The sequence below is a fragment of the Rhinopithecus roxellana genome, chromosome 5 (genome assembly GCF_007565055.1).
Source record: "Rhinopithecus roxellana isolate Shanxi Qingling chromosome 5, ASM756505v1, whole genome shotgun sequence".
In the NCBI taxonomy this organism is placed as follows: Eukaryota; Metazoa; Chordata; class Mammalia; order Primates; family Cercopithecidae; genus Rhinopithecus; species Rhinopithecus roxellana.
In genome coordinates, this window is record NC_044553.1 from 78,047,928 (window position 1) to 78,074,133 (window position 26,206).

General features: G+C 48.2%; 1 protein-coding gene across 6 annotated transcripts; it reads right to left on the reverse strand.

Moving 5' to 3' along the window:
- Positions 1 to 10,096: 10,096 nt before the first annotated feature.
- UBL7 (ubiquitin like 7) lies at positions 10,097 to 24,890 on the reverse strand. 6 transcript variants are annotated; one of them, XM_010375859.2, is made up of 12 exons: positions 24,810 to 24,825; positions 24,412 to 24,479; positions 22,675 to 22,887; positions 20,691 to 20,810; positions 16,752 to 16,834; positions 15,887 to 15,971; positions 15,234 to 15,291; positions 14,385 to 14,518; positions 14,075 to 14,124; positions 13,643 to 13,810; positions 12,611 to 12,733; positions 10,097 to 10,351 (listed from the first exon to the last, which is right to left on the reverse strand). In XM_010375859.2, exons 3-12 carry the CDS (start codon positions 22,856 to 22,858, stop codon positions 10,214 to 10,216), a joined length of 1,143 nt encoding a protein of 380 aa, XP_010374161.1. In that variant the 5' UTR covers positions 22,859 to 22,887; positions 24,412 to 24,479; positions 24,810 to 24,825; the 3' UTR covers positions 10,097 to 10,213. The 6 variants fall into 6 exon arrangements, with proteins under 6 accessions (XP_010374161.1, XP_030787095.1, XP_010374162.1 ...); XM_030931235.1 differs by lacking the exon at positions 24,810 to 24,825 and adding an exon at positions 24,739 to 24,775; XM_010375860.2 differs by lacking the exon at positions 24,810 to 24,825 and adding an exon at positions 23,436 to 23,447 and having other exon boundaries at positions 24,381 to 24,474.
- Between the last annotated feature and the right edge of the window lie 1,316 nt (positions 24,891 to 26,206).

A 26,206-nucleotide genomic window follows, 5' to 3' on the forward strand; every position in this document is an offset into this window, starting at 1 on the left:
TCCTGTCTATGCAAAGCTAGACAGTTTGTCAGAGCAAACTAAGAAATCACCTGTCTCTGCCTTTTGGAACTAAGAATTCAAATGGATTCAAAATCAATGATAACATTGCCCATGTGCACAGCAACTCACAACACATAACCCATGTTCACCTACATCATCTCTGCCAGTCCTCCACTCTCTTCCTCTCACTGAGGGAAGGAGCATAACTCCATTGCAGAGAAGAAAACTGAGGTACAGGGAGGGACAAGGATGGACCTGCCCAAGGTCAACCGGTAAATGGTAGAACGAAGATGGGTTTTCTGACTGCAAGTAACAATTGCTAACACTGTGGTTCCCATGTGCTGTGCCATCTCACAGCCTCATCTGAACTCATTCAATCTTCATACTCCTATGCAATTGGAGCTATTAGTCACCTCCCTTTACAAATGAAGAAATCAAGGCACAGACAAGGGATGTGAAGTGCCAGGATCGCACAACTTCTCTCTGTGTGATGTACCCTGGCACTGCTGCCTCCTGTCTGTGGCTGAAGTCTGGATCCAAACCATCCCCAGAAGGACCTAGACAGGGCCCAGGTCACCAGGTGCTGGGTAGAAGGGCAGACCAGGGAATGGGCTCAATCTCCCAATCAACAGAGCAGCAGATGGAAACTGGGGTAGATGCCAGATAATTTTTTTCCAGACTTGGGAGTAGGGGGGAAGGAAGTAGTACTGAAGACCATCCTCCCCACAAACCAGCCAACCTGGGGACAAAGGGCCAGGCGAGATGGCAGCCCACTCTCTTGGTTGGCTGCAGGCAGCCAGGGGAGGAGAAAACTAAGCCCGTGACTTGAGGCAATAACTTTATAAGGGGAAAGGCAGCTAGATTGTGGGGCAGACACTATGACCAGAGTTTAGGCATGGGTTTTCCTGCCTCAGGCAGCATAGGAAAATCAAGTCGGAATGGTATAGGTGGTGTCAGGGGCCTGCCTGCCTCATTGAAAGCCAAGGCTGGCTCTTGAGCCTGGACTAAGAACAAGGGCACAATCCCCACTCACAGCCAGTGATGGAAAGTGGACCAGCAGAGGAAGCAACAGATGTGGATGCTGATATGTCTGATGGGGAGGCACATTCTTGTCCCTCCCTTCCCCGTGATTCCACATTCAGGGGAGGGAGGAAGGAGGCTGGGAGAAATAAATGATGCAGGGCTTCAATCTATAAGAAAAATACCTTGAGGAGACCACTTCCTGAGCCCCATGGACAGCTGAGGCACAGCCCAATCCAAGAAGACTCCTTTTGGAATGAAAGAAATGGATACACACAGAGCTGAGATTAATGGTCCTGAAGCACTAGCAGAAGCCCCAGGCAATCCCAACATTCCAACTAAAGCCTCTCACCTTTCAGGGTCCAACTTAACTCATCCTTCCATTCTCCAGGGTTATGTGACCTCCTCCTCAGCCCTGATTCCATGGCTACACACGGCCTTCACAGGAGTGACCCACCCCAAACAAGAGGCCTGTGGGAGGTAGAAGGATTCCCTGAGGAGATAACATATGCAGATGTGAGGTCACCCACACACAGTTCACTTCCTTTCATAGATACGATGATCCAAGAATCCCAATTCTTAGGATTAGAAGTAGCTCTCAGAGAGCATTCAACCCCCAACAGCCCCCTCCATGCTAGATCCCACCCCTGCTTTGAGGCCTCAGAGCTTGGTGGCCACCCAGGCCTCCTGGCTACTAACAGCAGCAATAATTCCTATTGCCTACCACCATTACTACCTATTGCAGGGGGCAGAGACTAGGCACTGATGAGAACGAGGGGAGTGGGTCGGCTGGGGTCTGCAGAACCCTGTCCTGTCTATAAGGTAATTTCCACTCAGCTCCAGCCCATGGAACCATGAAGAAGTAAACCCAGTAGTGAAAGGTAGTATGATTTTCAAGGGAAGCTGAAAATTGAGGGCTGGGTACGGTGGCTCACGCCTGTAACCCCAGCACTTTGGGAGGCCGAGGCAGGTGGATCACCTGTGGTCAGGAGTTCAAGACCAGCCTACACAACATGGTGAAACCTCATCTCTACTAAAAAATACAAAAATTAGCCAGGCATGGTAGCTAGCACCTGTAATTCCAGGCGTTAATTACAGGAAAATCACTTGAACCCAGGAGGCGGAGGTTGCAGTGAGCCAAGTTCGCACCACTGCACTCCAGCATGGGCCACAAGAGTGAAACTTGTCTTACAAAAAAAAAAGAAAGAAAAGAAAAGAAAAAAGAGGCTGGGCATGGTGGCTCATGCCTGTAATCCCAGCACTTTGGGAGACCAAGGTGGGTGGATCACAAGGTCAATGATTTCTGTCCTAATCATTCTATGTGCATTTTTATCTGACAAGGTCAGGAGTTCGAGACCAGCCTGGCCAAGATGGTGAAACCCCATCTCTACTAAAAATACAAAAATTAGCTGGGTGTGGTGGCACGCACCTGTAATCCCAGCTACTTGTGAGGCTAAGGCAGGAGAATCTCTTGAACCTGGAAGGTGGAGGTTGCAGTGAGCTGAGATCGCACCACTGCACTCCAGCCTGGGTGACAGGGCAAGACTCCATCAAAAAAAAAGAAAAGAAAAGAAAGTTGACTCTTTGTTGAAACTCTCACTTTTAAAATATTGGCAAATAATTCAGAAGTTAAGAAGGATGGATACGGGCAAACAAAAACAGGTCTGGGGCCCATATCTGGGACCCCCAACATACCATGTGCCCACTGTGACTATCTCACAGGCACAGGCACAACAGTCACTGTACCTGGCCCAACTCGTGGCAGACCATGTCAGGCAAGGAGTGCTGAGAAGACACTTCTCAGGCTGCATAGGCCATGCCTCACCCTCCCCTCAGTGCTCTGCCTGCCTCCAAACCTCAGCCAGGACATTCCCCTCAAGTGCCTGACTCTTCCTCCTAGACCAGTTCAGAGATCACCACCTTCCATACATCTGTTCAGCCCACTGTGAATGGAGAACTTCTCAGAACTGCCACCACCCTCTTAGCCCTGACTCCCAGCAGCATCCCATGCCTACATCTCTGCTTTCTGTCCTAATCATTCTACGTGCATTTTTATCTGATCAACCCTACCTAAATTACTAAGATCTAAGTACGGCAGGTCAAGTTAAGACAGACAAAAAAAGTAAAAATCCAAAGAGGAATATTCAGTCAGCAGAGAAGAGACAGACTTTTTTTTTTCCTTCTACCAGGGCACTCAGCTCACCTGAAAACACTACAGGTCCTGTGCCTTCCACAGACAAATCAGCAACATCCTTAGACCCAAGCCCCAAACTTGGCCAACTTGGCACTGGGCTGGCTTGTGGTGGGAGTGCCACCTGGTGGCCACTCTGGAACAGAGCCTAGTCTTAGCAGAGACTAAGTGCATCTTTGCTCTGTCCTAGTCATACATTCTACATGTGCTTTTATGTGATAGACACTCCCCAGACTTTCTAGAGACAAATTTCTCCCTCCCATTCCTATGCCCCTAATCCATCTCTGAGCCTCTATTCTCACTGTCCAAGGCCTAAGGCAGGGCAGAATCTCATGGACGTCATATGGAATCCATCTAGACTAACAAAATCTCCTGACTAGACATGGCTGGGAGGCCAAAGATGAAGTCTCAGCCTGGATACTGACTCAAGGAAGGCCCTGACCCAGTCCAGGGCTCTGTTTCTTTGTGTACAAAATGAGAAAGAGGAGCTAAAACTCCATATCTTCTCCTGGTCTATCTTCTGTCTATATCAGAGAGAGACAAAGCTTTCTCATTCCATCTTCTGCATTTCCTTCTGTAGGATGAATTAAATATGCTTTTAAAGTGATGTCAGCCAGGCGTGGTGGCTCATGCCTATAATCCCAGCACTTTGGGGGGCCGAGGCGGGTGGATCACCTGAGGTCAGAAATTCAAGACCAGCCTGGCCAACATGGTGAAACCCCGTCTCTACTAAAAATATAAAAATTAGATGAGGATGGTGGTGCACGCGTGTAATCCCAGTTTCTCAGGAGGCTGAGGCAGGAGAATCACCTGAACCCAGGAGGTGGAGGTTACAGTGAGCCGAGAGCATGCTATTGTACTCCAGCCTGGGCAACAAGAGCAAAACTCCATCTCACAACTAAACTAAACTAAACTAAACTAAACTAAAATAACATAAAAATAAAGTGATGTCTACGGGAGAGATGATGTCCCAGGACCCTCCCATCTCTGATGTGATCCTTGGGCCTGCTGAGGCCACTTCAATGAGGAGATACACATGCAGAAGTGTGGTCACCCACAAACAGTTCACTTTCTTTCATGAATATAATGATCCAAGAATCTCAATTCCTGGAATTAGGAGTAGCTACCTGAAAGGCACTCACAAGACTCCTTATGGCGGCCATGCAGGTTCTGCTTATATACCTCCAGTGATGATGAGCTCCCTCACAAGCCAGCCTTGCCCATCTTGTTTAGCTCTGACACAGGGGCTTCTTCTTCAGTGGAAGACTCCCAAACAGTGGTCCTAAATTTGCCGTCTGAGGCCACAAGGACATGTCTAATCTCTCTTCCTGGAATAGAGCCCTTCAGTGATTTCACAGAGGTCATATCCTTCTAAATCTGCTCTTTATTCATGGTAAATAACCCCAGTTTCAAATAGATCCCTCATGGGGCTTTCCTTGAGAAGCTCTCTAATCCTGGTTGATTTCTAAGACATAGTCAGTTATTTAACAAACTTTTACCAACCCCTCCTAGATGCTAAACAGTCCAGATTGTCTCTCTCTCTTTCAAAGATCAGGCCTCAGATCAGAACACAACACCTAGTATGGAGGCTGAGCAGTAAAGGGCTGAAAGACTGGCTTCCTTCCTCCTTATTCTAGCACCTCTAAGGGCACTCTTAATGGGTTGAGACACCACGTTGTTAAATCCTCTTGATCTTAGCCCAGGGTTATCCCTGGGCCAATTCTCAACCATCAGTAGTGGCTCTCTGGGATGCACATTTGAGAAAGATCAGTGAATCTGGGCCCAGGAGAAGAAATGAGACTCGATTCTGCATAAGAGCAATTAATTTTCTGGTCCCCACTGCAAGACCTTAGACTTTCTTTGCTTCTGTCCTTGTTAGGGTTACTTCATTGTCTGGGCCCTGATGCCATCTAGAACATTCAAAGGCCCAGCTCTGAGTGCCTAGCATCTCTGATACATACACTCAATATCCACTTATAGAAATTGAGGGGAAATGTCAAATATGGCACAACTGATGCTCCAAGAAGTTAGGTCATATGTGGAAAAGCAATCTAAACCTCAGTCTGACTTAGAAGCCTAAGTCCCCTCCAAGACCTGAGCTGCCACTCCCAAGATAAGTGGTTAGGAGACCCTTCAGTCAGCCAGGCACAAGGCCCCAGGTAGGTGCACTGATGGAATCATGCTGACACAATCCCACCCAACCCCTAGAAAGGCCATTTCCCCAGCATACAGGAAGCACTCATCTGTACATAGGGCTAATAATATCTACTTTTCAGAGTCACTGTGAGGATTAACTAAGATGGCACATGTGAGTGCCTAGCTCAATGCCTGGCACAGAGAGGATGCTTGATAAATAAGCACTACTGTGCTGTGCAGTGTGCTATTAATATTAGCTAGTTTTGCCAAGATAGAATAGGCCAGTGCCTGGGTTGCCACGAAAGCGTTTCAAGCATAGAAGTTGAATTCTATTCCCAGCAATCTTGGGGCCTATGAGAGCGAGACAGGCCCAGGCCCAGGGGAACTAGCAGCACAGCTGAACCGACCTGAACTCAGCCCAGGGCCAGAGGGGACTCCACCTGCTGGAGAGGCTGGGTAAGCAGAAAGAGGGAGGCCTGAATAAACTCCCCAACATCCTCAACAAACACCCACTGCCAAAGTCTGTGGCAACAGCAACAAGAAGCCACCTCAGGGTAGGGCTCTGAGAGCTTGGTCTGGGGCCCAGGCCAGATGGGGCTGAGGCGAGGAGCAGATCTGGGGCCCATGTGCCCAGCAAGCTGTGCCAGCCCAGCCCATACCAGCCCAGCCAAATTTGAGTTATATCAGGAGAACGGATCTGTTAGAAAACTCACCCATCTCTACATATTTGCATATTCTATTTTGGGGTCTTTTCCTTTTTTTCCGTCAGCTTCCTAGAAAAGTTCTTGTGATCACTTCCAACTTCACCTCTGCTGAACTGCAAAAACTCACACTCAATCCCATCTCTCCTCTAACTACTACTCTCTCCCTCACCAGCAAGGTCCCCCTGCCCTCTCTGCATCCACTGCCCCTCACCTGTTCAGTCCTCAACCCCTGCTATCTGGCTCCGGTTCCATTGGAATGTCTCCCCAAGGTCACCATGGCACAAGTCAACAAGTCCAAGGTCAGTCCTTCTGTTGCTAGGTTTGTCTGTGGCATCTGACCCCACTGAGCATGCCCTCTTTGTCCAGTTCCTTCCACTCCCTCAGCTTTGCTTACTCCTGCTCTCATCTTCCTGGAAGCAGCGGATCCTGCCCCCGTTCCATGCCTCACATCTATCAGTCACCATTTCCCATAAAGCTGAACTCCTTAGTGGGTATCCCTTTTCCTCTACCTTTCTCTGAAAAGCTTAATTGCCTTCTCACATGACACAGGCCCAGTGTTCAACTTAGAACTTCCTCATCACTACCTCAGCCCAAAGACATCCAACTGTCTTTAATTATACACATCCCCACCTGGCTGTCCCATGGCACCTCATTCCAAATTGTCACCCCAGTCCCTTATTCTTACTGCTGCACCACCATCCGCCCGCTCACATCCTGCCTCCCTTCCCACTTTCAGCCCCCAGAGCTAGTCTGTCCTTCACACCTAGCAGCTCCCCTCCACCCAGCTCCCCTGCAGCAGCTCCAGTTGAGGCTCCCTCCGTGTCCCATCTGGAGGATCCAGCCAGCCTCCTAGCTGGCCGCCTACCCCCAGTCTCACCTCCCACAAATCCAGCCTCCACACAGCTGTCAGATTATCTCACACACAGATCTGGTCCCCCACGGCCCTGCCTGAAGCTGCCTCAGGGGTGCTCTTTGCCCTCAGGATAAAGCCCTAGCTCCTCAGCTGGATCTAAGCCCTCATGATCTCCCATTCCTCCACACTTCAGAGGCCAAGGGCAGTGGGAGGAAGGGCGCCAGCTCTGGAGTAAGACAGACCTGAGTTTCTGGGACCACTTGTCCACTTCCTGCCCATGAGACTGTGGGCAGATGATTTCAACCCTTGGAACCTTGGTGTCCCCATCTGTTCAGTGGAGACAACAGTATACTTGCCTTTCCCAAAGATCTGGTATCAATTCTAACTCCTAAAGCCTCTCTACCTCCTCCTCTCCTTCCCCACTGCCACGCTGCCAGGTCAGCCTACCAGCAGTTCTAAGTGGATCACTGCTAGAGCCTCCTCCCCAGCTTCCTCATGCCTGCCCTCCCTTAGCCTTCTACTCCCAATATATTGACCACACAGCAGCCAGAATGACCTTTCTAAAATACACATTGGACTCTCTCCTGATTGCCATTCTATGACTCCCATTGTCCAGGGTTAAGTCTAAACCCCTTACATGCCTTTAGATGATCTAGCCTCTGCCCACCCACTTGCCTTGCAAGCCACCCTAACAGACAGGGCTACAGAAGCCAGGTTTGCTCCCCACTCCCAGCCCCCTCAGTACATATACCTTCCTGCCCAATTCTCCCTTACCCTTCAGGTCTCAGTGTAGTGCCACTTTCTCCATGAAGCTTTCTCTCACCCTCACACTCCCACCCCAGCCCACATTAGCCCCCCTTCCTGTGAGCGCCACAGCCCCTAGACTTGCCTCGCCCAGTTCTCATTAGGCTTTAATGTAATCATCTGTTTGTCCATCTTACCAACAATACAGCATTGTCAGAGCTAGGATACCATCATGTTTATCTGGCACAGAGTGGAGGCTCAGTCAATGGTTTTTGAAAGGATGAAAGGTGGCCAGGTGCGGGGGCTCATGCCTGTAATCTCAACACTTTAGGAGGCTGAGACGGATGGATCATTTGAGGTTAGGAGTTTGAAACCAGCCTGGCCAACATGGCGAAACCTCATCTCTACTAAAACTACATAAATTAGCCGGCTGTGATGGCACGCGCCTATAGTCCCAGCTACTCAGGAAGCTGAGGCAGGAGCCCAGGAGGCAGAGGTTGCAGTGAGCCGAAATCGTGCCACTCAACCCCAGCCTGGGCGACAGAGTGAGACTTTGTCTCAAAAAAAAAATTTTTTTTTTTAAATAATAAAAATAAAAAGAAACTATGAAAGGGACAATGGTGAGGAAAGAGTCCTTGGCTCATGGAAAGCCCCAGGCTCAGTGGGGGCACTTATCAGACTCAACATAGACTACTCGAAACATGGCCACAGGAAGCAAAGCCAACTTGCCAAGCCCCTGGAGGAAAGAGCCAACAAAGAAGGGAAAGGGAAACCATGGGGACAGCTCTGTTCTGGGAACTGGTATTGAGGGTTGGTCCAAGGGATAGGGCAGGGTGACCCAAATGTTCTGCAGCATAATGGGGTGGGGGAGTGAAGGAACCTCAGCATCTTTGAAGGCAGTCCTCAGAGGCAGGGTGAGAGCTGCCACAGAATGGAAACCAGCTCTGGGCAGGCTGTATCATGGGCACAAGAAGGGCTGTGTCAGCCCCATTTGACCAAGACAGACCCATGAGGATGGGACTGGCCTTTGTTTCCACCACAAACAAGCAAGAGACACTGTGTTCAAAGACAGAGCTTCCTGGTCTTTGCTCTCAACCACAAGTAGGCAGCTGGGCTCCAGGCAGACCACTGAGGCACACAGAGGCCTAGCACTGAGAAGGCCAGTTCTGAATCTTTTCTGTCAATGCAAATAGACAGACTTCTCAAATTTTCTGGAAGAGGCAAAGAATAACGTACTGTTCAGGCCATATCTGGACGTTAAGAGTATCACTGATACACTGGAGGTCATCCAGAGAAATGAACAGGATGTGCTGGGAACCAAAACCAGAGGGACAGGTCAAAGGGGCAAGTCAATGACCCACCATGGCATTCCGTAAGTAATTAAAGCCCCACTAAAGTAGAAGAGAAAGCAGGCTTGTTCCGAGTGGTTCCTTAGGGCAGAGAGGGGACCAAGGGGTAATGCCCTGGCAAATAGTTAAAGGACAGAATAGGCTGTAAATGGTAAATCTTTTGTTCCTGGAGGAGACAAGCAGAAACCAAACAACCATGACTGGGAATGGTGGAGATGAAACGTCTGCCAAGGCAGAGGGCAGGAACAGACCTCTGAGCCCCTTTCCACCCATGTTATTCCCAAATGAACCAAAACACCATCTGAGGGGAAGAAGATTTTTCCCAACGAAGTATTCAAAGCACTTAAAACCCACTTTCTCAACTTGGACATGTCAGTGATGCCACAGGGAACGTCACAGGGAACACCATGCCAAGGGGAACGTGATTGAGCACAGGCAGATGGAGCAGCAGCTTGGGGGTTGGTGCCCTCTCTTCAATATTAAAGCTGAGCCCTATTCATGTTGGTGTTGTTCTTTAGTATTGCTATTTAACTGCTCTTGTATTTATGCCTTCAGGACAAGGAGCGCCCTGCCTCCTGGCAAAGCTCTGAGGCCCAGGTTCTGGCATCATTACAGAACAAGCATCAAAAAATGCTTGGTAAGAGTAGGCTGGTGGGGTGGACAAGGAAATCTTTGGAAGCCATTGAGAGAGAGAGAAATGTGGAAGGCAAGCTGCCTCCGTTTGCTTCCCAAGAAAGTCGACCCAGCCACTCCCTAGACTGGACGTCTCGGAAGCATAAGCCTCTTCTGGGCACAGCTGTAATCCAGCAGCCACCCTGAAGATCGGGTCGCAGCCCTGCCCAGCCTTCGGCACATCCTGAGGCTGCCAAACTCCAAAGCCCCAGAGAGTCTGGGGGCTATGGCTGGAAACTTCTCCCAGAAGTGAACATGGGTATCTCACAGCATCCCATGATGTGGGGTCTAAAATCCTCCATCCAGGGCCCAGAACCAGGGGCCAGCCCTGCTCTGAGGCCACAGCATCAAGACCAGCACACCTTGTTTGCCCCACTGCCTCCACCAACTCAGATCAGCCAGAAAGGTCAAGAACTGGACAAAGGAGGAGAGTTGACCATCAGGTGGGTATATTGGGGGAGGGAGAGATGGAGGCACCTTCATGAGTGCCTCCCATGGGCAGCAGCCTCTGCAACTTGCTGGGAGTTCAGGGGAAGCAGGGAGTTCATGGGGCTCCTCCAGCAAAGATGAGCTCCAGGGCTGCTTGGATGTCCCCACCAGTGGCCTGCAGGGCCCGCAGGCTCAGCTCATCGTCCTGGATGCCCATGTCTCGTAGCTGCTGTAGCTGGGGCTGCCACTGGCTCTGTGAAAAAATAGGAACGGGCAGAAGCTGTTAGCTGGGATCCAGTGAAGACTCACTTAGGTCTGTGCTTTCCGGGGAAGGAAAGGAAGATGGGGGAGTCCTCAGCAAAGCTGTTGATGCTGAGTTCCACAGAACACGGTACTTCTAGGAAGACTAAAAGATAGGCTTGAGGGTTAAGAGAACAAATCCAAAGTTTTACAATAAAAAAAGGAAATTCTTGGCATAAGGATCAAAAGAGAATGTACAAATTATTCACTGTCTGAATTCCAAGAGGCTAAATTACTTTCTTTCTCTTGCTATGTGTACACACACATCAGCAAGATTTTGCTCTTTATGTGATGAGTGTTACAGATTTTTTTCCCAGTTTGTTGTTAGCCTTTGGACTTTGCTTTGGTTTTTTTGTTTGGTTTGGTTTGCCATGCAGAAATTTTCACCTTTTTTTAAATGTTTTAAATTTTTGTGGTATATAGTACGTATATCTATTTGTGGAGTGTAAGAGATGTTTTAAATTTTTCGCCTTTACAAACTCAAAATGCAGAACTTTTATTTAATGGCTCCTGGATACTGAGTTTCGGCCAAGAAAGCCCTTTCCTACTATAAGGATTTGAAGAAATTCACCCATATCTTCTTCTAGTACTTTCATAGCTTCATTAATATCTCTATTTCATGAAGGCAGGGATGAGCACAATTTAGGGAAAACAATGTGTTCACATGTGGGAAGAAGGCAATGCAAAGGGGAAGAAAAGCAAAGTCAAAGAGGCAGGCAGGAATGAGAACATGGAGGGCTTAAAAAAATCCACACAAATCAATTTGAATTCATTTTACAGGCCAGGTGGAACCAGTGAAAGCTCCTGAGCTAGGGAATAAAGTAAACAGGCATCTAGCAACAGGGGAGATGCAAAAATGGAGAAGACAAGTCATTCACACATCCTGCTCCTATTCCCTTACTATCCACAAGGACTACATGGAACACGGAAAACCACACAGGCTTGAATGCTATCGTTACAACTTCATGGCCTTTTGACCCCAGACAAGTTCCAGGAATGATGCTCTACCCATTGGCTTACTATGTGGAATAGAGGAAAAGAGATGTGAAGCAAACAGCTCATGCATGGAGCTGTGAACTACAATGCTGGCTGGCCCCTCAGGTCTGCCCCTTAGCTGCTAGGGTGACCTTTCCCCTCCTTAAAGCTTCCCATGAGCCGGGTGTGGTGGCTCACACCTGTAATCTAGCACTCTGGGAGGCTAAAGTCGGTGAATCACTTGAGCCCAAGAGTTCAAGAAGAGGCTGGGCAACATAGGGAGACCCCCATCTCTACAAAAAGTACAAAAAATTAGCCAGGCATGGTGGTGCATACCTGTAGTCCCTACCTCAGCTACCCAGGAGGCTGAGGTGGGAGGATCACCTGAGCCCAGGAAGTTGAGGCTGCAGTGAGTTGTGATCACACCACTGTACTCCACCCTGGGTGACAGAGTGAGACCCTGTCTCAATCAATCAATCAATCAATCAACGCCTCCCAGGGATCCCTGGTGACTGCTACATCAAGTCATCAAGTCTAATCTCCTCAGGTTGGCATTCAAGCCCCTCACATGTAGGTTCCTGCTCTCTTTCTCTGGCCCCATCGGCGGATCTTCTACACTAGACACTGCATCCTAGCCTCATAGTTTTGAGTACATCACATATACCTCCACACGTGCACAAACAGGTAGCTGTCTTCACCTGGAAATCATCCCCTTCCTACCTCAAACACCCCCTCCCTAGTTAGCTAACTTCTAATTCTTCTGACAATCAGTATAAATACCCCTCCCTCAGAAAAGTTTTGTCTGACCTAGGCCCTTACTTCAAGCAGCTGGGCTTCTTGCCTTGCTGTTCCCCAGCTCAGTACCTGCCTGGTACCCCTCCATGGCAGGGATGAGAACCAGCTTGCCTCTAGCCCAGCATCTGGACTCCAGCCTAGTATATATATGCTCAGTCAATGCTCACTGAATGAATGAATGAAATGGCCATGATTATCTAAGCCAGGTGGTCTAGGGAGTCAAGCCATGGTCAGTAGGGGCAGGAGAAGCCATAGTGACCACTGTGTATGGTCTGAGAGTGTGCCCTTGCTGGGAACACTCTGTACCTGTCCCACTGCCATGCTCCAGCTGTTCCCAGAATGAAGCATGCCAGGTGTGAAGGACCCCCAGAGAGCAAAAAAAGGCTGGGCATCCAAAATAACAAGGAAGCCACATGGAAACCAGGAAGTGGGGAAGACTGACCTGAAGGCTGGGCTGCCCAGAGGCCTGAAGGGCATGCTGTAGGGCTTGGCTGAAGAGATCATTGGTGATGGGTGTCCCTGACTGGACACCAGAGGACATTGGTGAGGTCCCTGAGGAATGGCCCTAGAGACAAATCAGTGGTCAGTGCCACCCTCAGAGCCATCTCAATCTTATAGCAGATACTCGCTGTTGTCCTATCACCCCATAGTGCTCCTGAGGTACCCAACTTCTGCCTCCCAACAAAGACCTGCCATGAGACAACCAAACAAAGGTACCTAGAAGCTCTCAATGTGGGCAGGAAAGGTTCCATTCTTTTCTGCACTGAGCCCCTTGTCCCAACCTAGGACCCCAGCACTGGGAGAGATGGCCTTGAAAGCTGAAGTGATAGGCCGGGTGCGGTGGCTCAAGCCTGTAATCCCAGCACTTTGGGAGGCCGAGACGGGCGGATCACGAGGTCAGGAGATCGAGACCATCCTGGCTAACACGGTGAAACCCCATCTCTACTAAAAACTACAAAAAAAAAAAAAACTAGCCGGGCAACGTAGCAGCGCCTGTAGTCCCAGCTACCCGGGAGGCTGAGGCAGGAGAATGGCGCGAACCCAGGAGGCGGAGCTTGCAGTGAGCTGAGATTCGGCCACAGCACTCCAGCCTGGGTGACAAAGCGAGACTCCGTCTCCAAAAAAAAAAAAAAAAAAAAAAAAAAGAAAGCTGAAGTGACTTGTTACCCAGAAATGCTTAAGCTGGTAGTGTCTGCTTCCTGTCAGGGATGAGGAAGGGCATATTGTGTGAGGGGAGAGTCTTCTGAACTAATAGGAGGGACTACTCAGGACCATGTTAAAATCTAGACCTCTGAGTCCTCAAGGCAAGTGAAGGGGAGGTCGCTCAAGCTGCAGTAAGAAATCCCCACCAGGAGTCCAGGGTTCAGCTTAAACTAGATCTAGCACCAGGGTCAGCAAAGGCAAATCTATTGTACTGCTGGGGAGCTTGTTCCTTGGGGACCCAGCCTTGATCTTCTAGGCCCTGTCTTCATACCTGGGTGCCAGGAGTTGGTGTGTGAGAGCTGCTCTCTGGAGTGCTGGCCAGGGCCAGGGCGGTGGCCAGCTCACTCTGGGTGATGGGCCGAGGCCCAGCAGCTCCACTGTACCCCAGGGAGGCTGGGCGGGAGCTGGGCGTACTGCTAGAGGGTGTGGACCTGGAGTTCTAGGGAAAGAAGACACTCAGAATCAGGCAAGCAGTACTCTGAAACTTCCAGATGAACTTCACCCACCTCCAGGAATAGTTCTTGGGGAAACTCTTAAGCTCCCAGGTTCAGAAAGGAATCCCAAAGCAGAAATAGTATGACATGGTCTTGGCCCCCCAATGGCCTGTGTCCACCTCCCAGCCTTGGGAGTGCCAGGTCCCAGGATGCAGCTCATTCCCAGCACCAACTCCCCCAAATGGCAGGCAGGCAGGCAGTCCACTTACTGGGTGAAAGTCGTCCTCATCATCCGAGAGCCCTTCAAACAGGAAGCCACCTGGAGGAGGACGAACAGATTTCAGGAGGAAGAACAGAAAGGCACAGGCGCAGCTCCAGAATCTCAGCTCAAGTTACTCTCCAAATTCATATTTTCATCTCTCCCCTTGGAAAATTACAGGACAGATGCACTTCCTGATTCAAACCGAGAGTTCCCAAGGAACGCCCTCTGCCAACGCTATACATAGCTGCTGAGTAAAGCAAATTCCTGGGCCACTGCCGGCTCCTAAGGGGCCCATATTACGCTATTCAGGGGCTCACCTGGCATATCCCGGTATGAGCTGGAGGGCATGCTCCGGGAAGAGGAGTCAGTCCCTGGCATCGGGGCACTGCCTGCTACTGAGTGCAGAACCAGGACAATGGCATTGACGAGGGCTGGGTGAGCAGGCACCAACCTAGGACAGAAGCAGGAAGAAACCCAAGGGTGACTCCAAAAGAGCACCCTCGACCATGACAAGAGTTCTGGGTGCCCTCTCACAACAATGCAGCCACCTGTGCCTGCCCTCAAATTCCTTGGTCTTCAGCATCTTCCGCCAGGAAGATTTATCCTCCTGCTGATCTGCCCCCAGCAACGGGAGCAAGGCCTTCAATTCCTGGGTCCACTGCAGATTCTTCACCCTCTCCGTAGGCAAGGCACGATGGCAAAGGTGCAGCCTGGGAGGCTCAGGGTTCTGGCCTGAGCACATGAGGAGCCTCTGGTCTAGGCACCACTACTACATCAGGCAACTCGGACAGGTCCCTTCTTTTCTCAGGGTGGGGCTGTTTTCTTCACTTGCAAAATGAGGACATGTCCTTTCCAGCTTTGACACTTTATGGATCTGTACACCTGCTTCTCCTTTCACCAGTTTAAAATCCTTGGAAAGCTCCCTAATTTCTACCAAATGAAACCTAAACTGAGCCTGGCAGGCAAGATCCTTTCCCTCAGAATCCTGCTTCCTCCCAACACTCTTGACAAAGCCCTGCTCTTGGGCTTTGCTCTTTCTCACCCCCAATATATTTAGAGGGTAGACTTGGTGACAGACTATGGATGGGCTCCCAGAGCAGACTGTAGGGTGACAATTAGCATATGAGGAGAGAGAAGGTACCCTCTAATAGGACAGGTACACTTACGTATCAAGCATATTGGGATCAGCAAAGACAGAGAAGAGGTCCTTGTCCTGGAGAACCCCTGAAAAAGAGCAGAGCTCACCTCAGGGAAAGGAAATCAGCCAGATCCACGAGGGAGAAGAGGCTTTGTGTCTCAGAGCAACCAGCTCAACAGGGACACAGGACAACAAGCCAATCTTCATCAGAAGTAGAGGAAACAAAGCACCAAGCAACATAATTCAGGTACTCCCGATTTTGCTCTAAGGAGGATGGTCCCCAGCTCTCCACCTCCCCCTGCACTTCACTCACATCACAGACTGGGTACCAACACACCTGTCTCTTTCTCCCGTATCTCTGGGCTCTTCCCTTACTCAGGGCTCTTCCCTCACTCAAGGTGTGCAAGACGCCTTCCCTGATTGCTGTGATGTGGGCTAACTACTGTCCTCATTTGGCATCCTCATACCCTTATTTACGATGTTAGTTAGGCCATTATCTCTCTGTGGGACTGAGAGCTCTTAAAGTGCTGGGTATATCAAACACTCCTTGATTAGTCTCCCTCTTCCCACAAGACCAGTCATTCTTCAAAAGATAGTCTAAGTCTCTTTAGAAGAACTGTCTTCTCCTGTTTTCTCCTTTTCCGACAACTCCTATTTCTGCAAATTCAGTCCTGCACTTACCAAGAGCAATGGGGTCACTGCTGAGGCCTGGGGTGGCCACAATGATCTGATCCAGAGATTCCTTATTGCCGAGCATCTTAAAGACCTGCAGGAGAAATGGGGAGGGCTGAGCACTCCAACCAGCTCAATGCACTCATCAAATGCCCACATTGTGCTGAGGACTTCCTGCCTTTAAGTGCTTGCATGTACATCACCACAATGGAACAATAGCCCCGGAAACAGATGAACCTCTTTTTGGTCTAAGATCGTAGCTTACTGGAGGGGAAACAAACAATTAAAAAAAAGAAAAGAAAAAAAAAAGGCAAGACCACAGTAAACCTTCAAATCTCTGTGCTCCTTTTCCCCACCTACAGTTTAATGCTTCCAAAATAAAAGCTCTCATTACAAGCGTGGTAACAAAGGTTTCTCTAGGTTCCAAAAGTCCTTTTCAATCTCTGTACAATTACTATTTCATATTTGTATATATTGCTAAGTTCACAGCTGTACTAATTTTGCCTCTCAGCTCTCCTACAGAAAGACATCAGCCCACTTCCCCAGTAAGGACATCTAGGTCAAGGGGCGATAAGCAGGCAGTTCAGCCAAAGTCGAAGAACAAGGTCCAGCAGAAACAGTATGTGGATCTTTTGGCTGTCACCATACGGGCAGGTTGTATGATTATCATTAGAGGGAATCAACAATGCCTGACTGAGACAGGCTCTTTGGGGAAAGACAGGGCTCTACTGAGGCCCACAGACATGGCAAAAACTCCCCAAGGAACTCTTGGTTGTCATGGAAACGGGCTTCCAGCTCCCACTCCACACCACTCGCCAGCCAGCGTTCACACCCTCTCCTACAGTCCTGGCTGGGGGCCGTGGCACACACTCACCGCTTCCCTGTAAGAGGAGCTGCTGTGCAGGGCAGTGTGCAGCACCCGGAACTCTCTCATGGCAGCCACTTTGTCCACAGGTTCTGGCGGACAAGACACTCAGAGTTACCCTACAGCACAGGCCCTGTCTCTTCCACAGACATGGTAACATCATTTCAGCATGTGCCAAGGAGCAGCCTGGTCTGTGCATTCCCTTCCCTTATTACCCCTTAAGAATGTGAGTGCCCACTCAGAAAAACCCATTTGTGCCACGGATGTGAAAACTGCTAGTAAGCATCTTTACATTCGCTTGTAAGCATCTTCCACAGATAAAACAAATTCAACTTGTGGCAAAGGAGAAAAATAGTGCTCTGATCAACATCCCACTGCAGGAATTCCAGACTAATACCATTTGGTTGTTGGTGTTTTTGCCTTTGTTTTTCGGACACAATCTCATCTCTTGCCCAGGCCGGAGTACAGTGGCGCAGTCTCGGCTCACTGCAACCTCCACCTCCCTGGTTGAAGCGACTCTCGTGCCTCAGCCTCCCGAGTAGCTGGGATTATAAGCATGCAATTATCCACTCCTGGATAATTTTTGTATTTTTAGTAGACACAGCGTTTCACCATATTGGTCAGACTGGTCTCAAACTCCTGACCTCAAGTGATCCAGTGCCTCGGCTTCCCAAAGTGCTAGGATTACAGGCGTGAGCCACCATGCCCCGCCCTGGGTCACACTTTTTAAAGTATGGTTATCCTCCTGAAGGACCACTACTTGTGACTGTACTGACTGTGTACTGCCCAACTCCAGGGGCACCACTCCCAAAGCAAGGTGAATAGCACTCCTGGGGTTCAGTGTGGCAACCACATCCTTATTGACAGTCCTGATCATGAGGCTGTCTTTTGAAAAATAGTCACCGTAAGTAAATTACCTAATTTATTCATTCAACAAACATGTACTAAGCATTTACTCCATGCCTGACTTTGGACAAGGAACTAGAATGTGAAAAATAAGAACCCCTGCCGTCAAGAAACTCTTACGGCAGTAGGAGAAATGAGACTACATCAAACACACAATTACAAAATGCCACGCTGAGGACCTCAACAGAGATGTGGATCCCAGCTAGGGCACCAGGAACACAAAGGCAGACAGCCACCACTGAGAGGGAGGGTAAAGACAGAGAGCTGCCTCCCAGAGGAGACCATTTGAAATGGGTATCAAAGAGAGAGCCGATATTTGCTGGGGGGTGAAGGTATTCCAAGCCTAAATGAGAACATGTGCAAAGGCATGGGAGAAGAAAAGAATGTGGCGCTTTGAACAAACAGCAAGTCATTCTTTGTGGCTGCAGCTTGGGGTACACATCCCAGCTCAAACAGCAGGCTAATAAAGTGAGGTCCTGAAGGGATTTGTAACCTGCCATGGAGAACCACCAAAGGGATCCAGCTGGGAAGACAGACAACAATGGGTTCTCCTCCTACAGATCCTAATCTGTAGAAGAACACGAAATGTGATTCCTTTGTGAAGAAAAGCACTCAAGGAGAAAATATCTAAAACACTGTTACAAGACAGTTTCTTCACAGATCTAAGAGTTTATTGTAACCTTCCAATAAAAAGGTCATTTGTTTCAAAAATAATCCTCCAGGTAGAAGGTGGGAGGAAAAGGACTCTTAATATCTTAAGCCAGTATTCAGCTAAGAGTCATGGCTGTCACTGTAAGATCTCTGAGCTAAATTCATTCTTTGAAAGTGGAAGGCAGCCAGCCCAGCGGAAATGGTTTTCCTCTTGAGCCAGGAAAACCCCTGGTCCATATCCCAGCTCTTGCATTCACTTTCTAAGTAGCTGACCTTGAATAAATGCCTTTCTAACCCTTTTCTTCCTCCATAAGATGCTAATGCTGTTACTTACCCTGCAGGGCCACTGTAATGATTAAATGAGGTATAAAAGGGAAAAAACCTGGCTCACAAAAGCCACAAATGTTATTTTCCTTCTGTTAATGCCCTCCAGCCAAAGAGCTGAGGGTCATATCTGTATTTAAACTAGTTGGGCGTACTGCTCAGTACAGAGAGAAGAATGAACACCATAGGAAACCATCGGCTGTCTCAGTAAGAGGATATTAGAAAGGACTTCTTGGTTTTTTTTTTTGAGACAGAGTTTCGCTCTTGTTGCCCAGGCTGGAGTACAATGGCATGATCTCGGCTCATGGCAACCTCTGCCTCCCGGGTTCAACCGATTCTCCTGCCTCAGTCTCTCAAGTAGCTGGGATTACAGGCATGCACCACCATGCCCGGCTTATTTTTTATTTTGAGTAGAGACGGGGTTTCTCCATGTTGGTCAGGCTTGTCTCGAACTCCCAACCTCAGGTGATCTGCCCGCCTCGGCCTCCCAAAGTGCTGGATTACAGGCATGAGCCGCTGAGCCCAGCCAGAAAGGGCTTCTTACACGATTTTGGCTTTGTCTGGGTGATTTGGGGAAAAATTTAAAGAAGTGAGGTTTTACTCCGGATAGGATGCTTTTGGCAGTGGGAGTGATTTTATAGTTGAGTATTTTAATAACTCTTACCTAGAAGGAAGGAAAACTAGAGCAAGGTGGAAGCTGTAATTGGCAAAGAAGCAGCTGTTACTCTCATCAGCCAAGACAGAAAGATACTTGGTCACTTTTGTGATTTGGATAATGCTCATGTTTTTGTCTCTGTTCAGCAATGATAGGGATCTTGTTTTTGTCTTAATCCATAGTGGTCTCAGAGTGGCCTTGACTGATACTGGGGATCTGTACAATTGTTCATGTTCCCCAAAAGGACTCCAAGGCCAGGCTGTGAGTGCCAGGCCAACCTCTGGATGTCAGGAACTCCGTTCCTCTTTCTCACTTCCCATCAGGGTATGAAAGACATTTTTGTCTTTTACGGTTATAACTGAAAGGGGGGTAAATTTCAAACTGATAACTAGTCACAGCAATCATGAACATTATAAAAAGATGTCAACCTGCCAGTTTAACAAAGCTAATCTCTTTTACACAGCTTAGCTTTATTCTTGGAGAGGCTTTTAAAACACACATGCAAAATTTAAATCATGAATTCCAAGCACCTTCTATTTATAAACCAAAAAGGCATCCGAGGCTTTGTATATTTTCTCCAAGAGCTATTTAAATACTCTTTGAATATCTTCAGGAAAATAAATTACCAGTATAGCAAGAGCAGTTAGCTGACTGAACAAATCACCACCTGAGGCAGTTTGTAGGAAGATTTGTTAACAAGGGAACAAACTGGGGCATTAGGAAAGTGCCAAAAGTTTCCAGTTTTTTCTAATGAGAACAACAATAATAAAAGGATACAAAGTTTACTTTGTATCACTGAAAAATAAACTGTTAAAGGAGTTTAAGTAGACACAAACTCACTATCCCATTAGGAAACAGTGGATGACAAACTTAGAAAGTGAAGAAACAGTCAGGAATGGTGCCTGTACTTTGGGAGGCTGAGGTGGGGCGGATGGCTTGGGTCAGGAGTTTGAGACCAGGCTGACCAACATGGAGACACCCCGTCTCTACTAAAAATACAAAAATTAGCTGGGCGTAGTGGCACATGTCTGTAATCCCAGCTACTCAGGAGGCTGAGGCATGAGAATCACTTGAACCCGGGAGGTGGAGGCTGTAGTGAGCCAAGATCAAGTTTGTGCCACTGCACTCCAGCCTGGGCAACAGAGTGAGACTCTGTCTCAAAAAAAAAAACAAAAACCAAAAAACAAAGTGGAGAAACAAATCTCCCATTAGTGATACCAGCAGTAAGAAGGTCAAAATTGGACTCTGTTTATCAGCATGGTCTAATCCAATAAGTAATAAAGATATCATTTATCATCAGCTCAGTAAATCATCCCTTTGTTCCACCCAGGCTTGTGTCTCAAGAACACATAGACCTTTCCCTTGCAGATATTACAGAAACTCTGCCTGCTTAAGGGCTGACCCTCACTCACCTGGTTTCTGATCAGGTTCGGGCCAGGACTTTCGCAGAACATGGACGGTGGACCCAGGTTGAATACCATAGAAGTCAAGTGTCTGGTCATCTTTTAGCTTCCGACCACAGTAGATCAGATCTAAAAAAAGAACTGTCCACTTACATTTTGCTCCTCAAAACAAATTTAGATGGTTTTTGTTCCCTGAGAACCTTATTTTGATTGGATAGATACCTGGAGCATGATACATGTTTTAAAAGATACTCTTATTTAATAACTTAATACTTTTTTTTTTCTTTCTGAAATAGGGTCTTACTCTGTTGCCCAGGCTTGAGTGCAATGGCACCATCACGGTTCACTGCAGCCTCAACCTCCTGGGCTCAAGCAATTCTCCCGCCTCAGCCTCCTGAGTAGCTGGGACTATGGGCACATGCCACCACACCCAGCTAATTTTTGTAGTTTTTTGTAGAGATAGGGTTTTGCCATGTTGCCCAGACTAGTCTCTTAACTCCTGGGCTCAAGGGATCCTCCTGCCTTAGCCTCACAAAGTGCTGGGATGACACGCGTGAGCCACCACGTCTAGCCAATTAAATATATTTTAACAACTATTTGCAAATATAAACTCATAAAACGGACTTACATAGAATCTGGCCAGATATGGTGGCTCACGCCTATAATCCCAGCACTTTTGGAGCCTGGCCAACATGGCGAAACCCTGTCTCTACTAAAAATACAAAAATTAGGGCCAGGCACGGTGGCTCACACCTGTAATCCCAGCACTTTGGGAGGCCGAGGTGGGTGGATCACCTGAGGTCAGGAGTTCAAGGCCAGTCTGGCCAAGATGGTGAAACCTCGTCTCTACCAAAAATACAAAAATTAGCCAGGCGTGGTGGAAGGCGCCTGTAATCCCACCTACTCAGGAGGCTGAGGCAGGAAAATTGCCTGAACCTGGGAGAAAGAGGTTACAATGAGCTGAGATCGTGCCACTGCACTCCAGCCTGGGTCACAGAGCGAGACTCCGTCTCAAAAAAAAAACAGGATTCACATAGAATCTATCCATAGAAAAGCTCTAGAGTTTAACATTGTGAAGACTGCCCAATTTAAATCAATGGAAAAACAACAAAACAGGATGAACCCAATCCAGGTATGACTGAAAACATCTTTTTTGCCAGTTGGATCCTTTAGCTATTATAAATTACCTTTCCAGTATAATTTAATTATATTTAAATTCCTCCCTCCTCCACCTGGACTGCTCACGCCATTTTCATTTTCCTTTTTACTGCCTTTTTTTTTAACCAATCAACCAAGCAAATCCTCCTAATCGTCCCTTAAGACCTACCTCAAATATACTGAGGAGCCTCCCCTGACCAACTTCTCCTTCCCTAACTCACCCCAAACGTCTGTTCTTTCAGAAAAAGAATTCACAACATTGGCTGGGAGTGGTAGCTCATGCCTGTAATTCCAGCAGTTTGGGAGGCCAAGGTGGGCAGATCACAAGGTCAAGAGTTCAAGACCAGCCTGGCCAACATGGTGAAACCCCATGTCTCTGCTAAAAATATAAAAATTAGCTGGGCATGGTGGCACATGTCTGTAATCCCAGCTACTTGGGAGGCTGAGGCAGGAGAACTGCTTGAACTGGGACCCGGGAGACAGAGGTTGCAGTGAGCTGCAATCGCAAAACTGCAGTCCAGCCTGGGCTACAGAGCAAGACTTCGTCTAAAAAATAAATTTAAAATAATAATAATAAATAAATAAATAAATAAAATAAGACAATGTCATAAAGAACCTGGTGATAAAGTAGTTCAGTATAATACATGGCTGAAAATGGCAACCAGTAGTTTCATTATATGATTTGTGTTTCTATTTACCCAACACTCACTTCCCTGGAGTGTTAACATTATGAGGCAACAAATCCCAAGCCCTTACTTTACTCTTGTAATTCCAGAAGTATCCTCCCCTAAAAGAGATCAGAGCAGCAGCCCAACCCCATTCCAGAGAGACTCACCAATCAGCTCAGGGTCTGGAACAGACTCCTGGAGTTTACCAGCAATAAGCTGCTTCAGAAATGAAATACTATAGCCCCCAAGCGAGTATTCTCCCAGTTCTGTCTCTGGCAACCGAAGAATAGACTTTGGAGCAAGTGGCTGGTCAGCCAGCTTCACCGCCAGGTGCCAGTCTGAGAGAGACATCCTCTCTCTTTCGCGCTCTCTCTTTCTCCCTGTAAAAGAACAAAGCCTCAGTGGTTAAAAGACAGACCACCACCCTACTCCACCCCCACCCACCAAAGGGTTGAATAAAAGACAATTCAACGTGACACTGTTGAAGAAGCACAGGGTGCCCCATCAGGAGGCCAGAACTAGAATCTGGGGTTCTCTCTCTACTCATACTGTGATGGACAGCTCTCTAGGCCTCAGTTTCTTCATCCCTAATGTGGACATAAAAACGCCATCCAACCTAATAGTAATGTTATGAAAGAGATCATCTAACCCTCTCCCTTCTGTATGCTCCTTTTCCCAATTTTCTTCAACTCTTGTTTGAACCAGTAGAACAGCCTTATAACAAGTTCCCTAACTCTTGCCTCTCCCTATCAAATATCTATGCTGCCACTTAACAACCCGTCATTCTAAAACACAGATCTGATCAAGTCACTTCTTTGCTTAGAACTCTTCCAATGTCGGGCTGGGTGCAGTGACTCATGCCTGTAATACTAGCACTTTGGGAGGTCTAGACAGGCAGACTGCCTGAGCTCAGGAGTTGGAGACCAGCCTGGCCAACATGGTGAAACTCATCTCTACTAAAAATACAAAAATTAGCCAGGCATGGTAGTGCACACCTGTAGTCCCAGCTACTCGGAAGGCTGAGGTTGCAGTGAGCCAAGATCTCACTTCACTGTACTCCAGCCTGGGTGACATGAGACTCTGTCGCAAAAAATAAATAAATAAAAATTTAAAAAAGCAACCCAGAGGCGGTGGCTCACACGTGTAATCCTAGCACTTTGGGAGGCCGAGGCGGCCGAACACTTAAGATCAGGTGTTCGAAACCAGCCTGGCCAACATAGTGAAACTACGTCTCTACTGTAATAGAAAAAAATTAGTCAGGCATGGTGGCAGGCGCTTGTAATCAATCCCAGCTACTTGGGAGGCTGAGGCAGGAGAATTGCTTGAATCCGGGAGGCGGAGGTTGCAGTGAGTCGAGGTTGCAGTGAGTCGAGGTTGCAGTGAGTCGAGATAGCGCCACTGCCCTCCAGCTTGGGCGACAGAGACTCCGTCCCCGCCCTCCCTCCCCGCCCCCCACCAAAAAAGACATCTTCCAATGCCTCCAAACCATCTATATAAATTAAGTATAAACTTCATCGCCTGGCTTACAAAACTCCCTACCAGGCTCCTTCCCCAACAGAGCCCTACCCTGCCAGGGGCCTCCACAACATGTAAGTACACACTCATAACAAAGCTCTCCCCTATTTTACACCTCTGCTCATCTAACTCTGCAAGTAATTTCTCTTCCCTTTTTGGCCTCTTAGCAAACTCCTACCGAAACCAACACAGATTCAACAACCTCAGTCCCCTCTCTTTCCTCTGTTGTTCCCACATCCCCTCAGAACAAAAGGGCTACAAATATCTGCCTGCTCCCTCCTCCACCCCAATTCTTGAAGGCCCTTGGAAACAAAAGACTAAAGTTTTCCTCATCCTTGTCCCCACACCTGGCATATATGGACCCCAGAAAATAAATCAGAAACTCTTACGGCGGAAGAATCTTGCAAAGCAAGATAAGTTCTTGTTATAGTCATCATTATTGCTTCCAAAGAGACCTCTGGTAGGGAAGAGGAAAGAAAAGGCTGTGAAGCTGCCTAGCAGACCTTAAAGCATCCTCAAGGTACCTTCCACATCAAGTTTATACCAGAAGGAGGTCGTTTTATATACCATGTCTCACTTAATCCTCACAACGGTTCCCTGCGGCAGGCATTAGCCACATTTTAAGGATGAGGGAACCAAGACTCAGTAAAGTCACTGGCCCAAGGTCACAGATCGCTAGCAATGGGGCAGGGGCACATATCTGGTGGCGACCTCACCGCTCCAGTGGGACCAGCTAATTAGCTGACACACATCGAGCCCGCGCTGCCCAGGGACCCAGCGCCCTCACCCGTCCCGCGGAAGGAACCCGGCCGCACTGCCGCCGGTGTAAACACTCACTCTGGCCCTCTAGCCGGAAACCGGAAATTCCGCGCTGCATTCTGGGAGTTGTAGTTCCCGCTGTGGCCCCCGCCCCCTTATAGACAGCCTAGTTGCAAGGCTTCCGGTTCTAGGGGAGGGCGTGGCTTCCTCGCTCTTTGAAATGACCGGCGCCCGGGCCTCTTGGTGCTTTCGTTGGAGAGGGTCGCATTTCCAGTCATTCTTCAGCCTGGTGATTCCCGCGCTCCCCTGAGGAGCTTATGAAGTACGTCGGTTCTGCCAGGTTGGAGCGCGCTGCTGGACACTCGGCCGTATGGCGGATCCTGAATCCCCTCCCACTCCGACCCTTCCCTCCAGAAGGACCGGTTCCCAAGAGGCCTCTTAAGACACATCCCAGGGGTTTCCCACGGCCCTCACGATGAAAACTGCTGTCCACTGGTGCTGGCAGCCTCTTCTGTGCTCCTCGCCGCTGACTTCCTGCGGCGGGCCTACCTGTGGAGGCATACCGGGAACCGGACGATGACCCCCTCCAAAAGTTGGGTCCTTGAAGAGAGCTACTAACTTGGGTTCCTGATACACCCTCTACATGCAGTGGTGAAGCTTATCTAACAGTCATTCATAGAATCAGTTTGGGGAGGGGAATTTTCGCTGAACGCTCATAGAGAAACTGTGTTTTAGGTAACTGAGAAAGTTCTGCATGGTTAAAATTGAACAGAACTTTTTTTGCACAGAAATTAGGATTACCAAAAATACTGAAGAAAGTCTACCTCTGATTGGACTCTTCTCAAGGAATTAATAATTCAAGAACTAAGGAAAGAAGTGATTGTATGAAAATACTGAAGTTGATCGTAGCAACTGAAGGCTGATCCTGTGTGGGTAAATGAAGGCTGATCCTGTGTGGGCAAATGTAAATGCTGAATTCCCACATTCCAATGTACGGCCTGGGATTAGGGCAGCAATTGAGCAGGGTAATGTTACTGAGAGCAAACAGATCGCAGGGGCTGAGAAGGCCTAACATTAAAGGTGGATTACCCCTCTGTTCTCATAAGTTATGTGGGGGGTTTTTGAAATGACTTTCACTGTCTTCAGGGAGTTTATCTTCGTGTATGTTGTGGGCGTATTAGGAACCCAAGGCTGTTCCCAAAGTCTCCCTTTCCCATCCTACCCATTTTTAGATACACCCACTCTTTCAGTAATCCTTCCTAACCAGATCTTTAGACTCCTTCCTCTCCTAAGTTACTTGCACCTGAGCTCCATAATTTATCAAAATTATATATTATGAATACTTTCCTCAGTTCATGATTTTTTTTTAACTCTTAATGGTATTAGATAATTTAATTTCATTAAAAAAATTTGTTTTGAGACGGA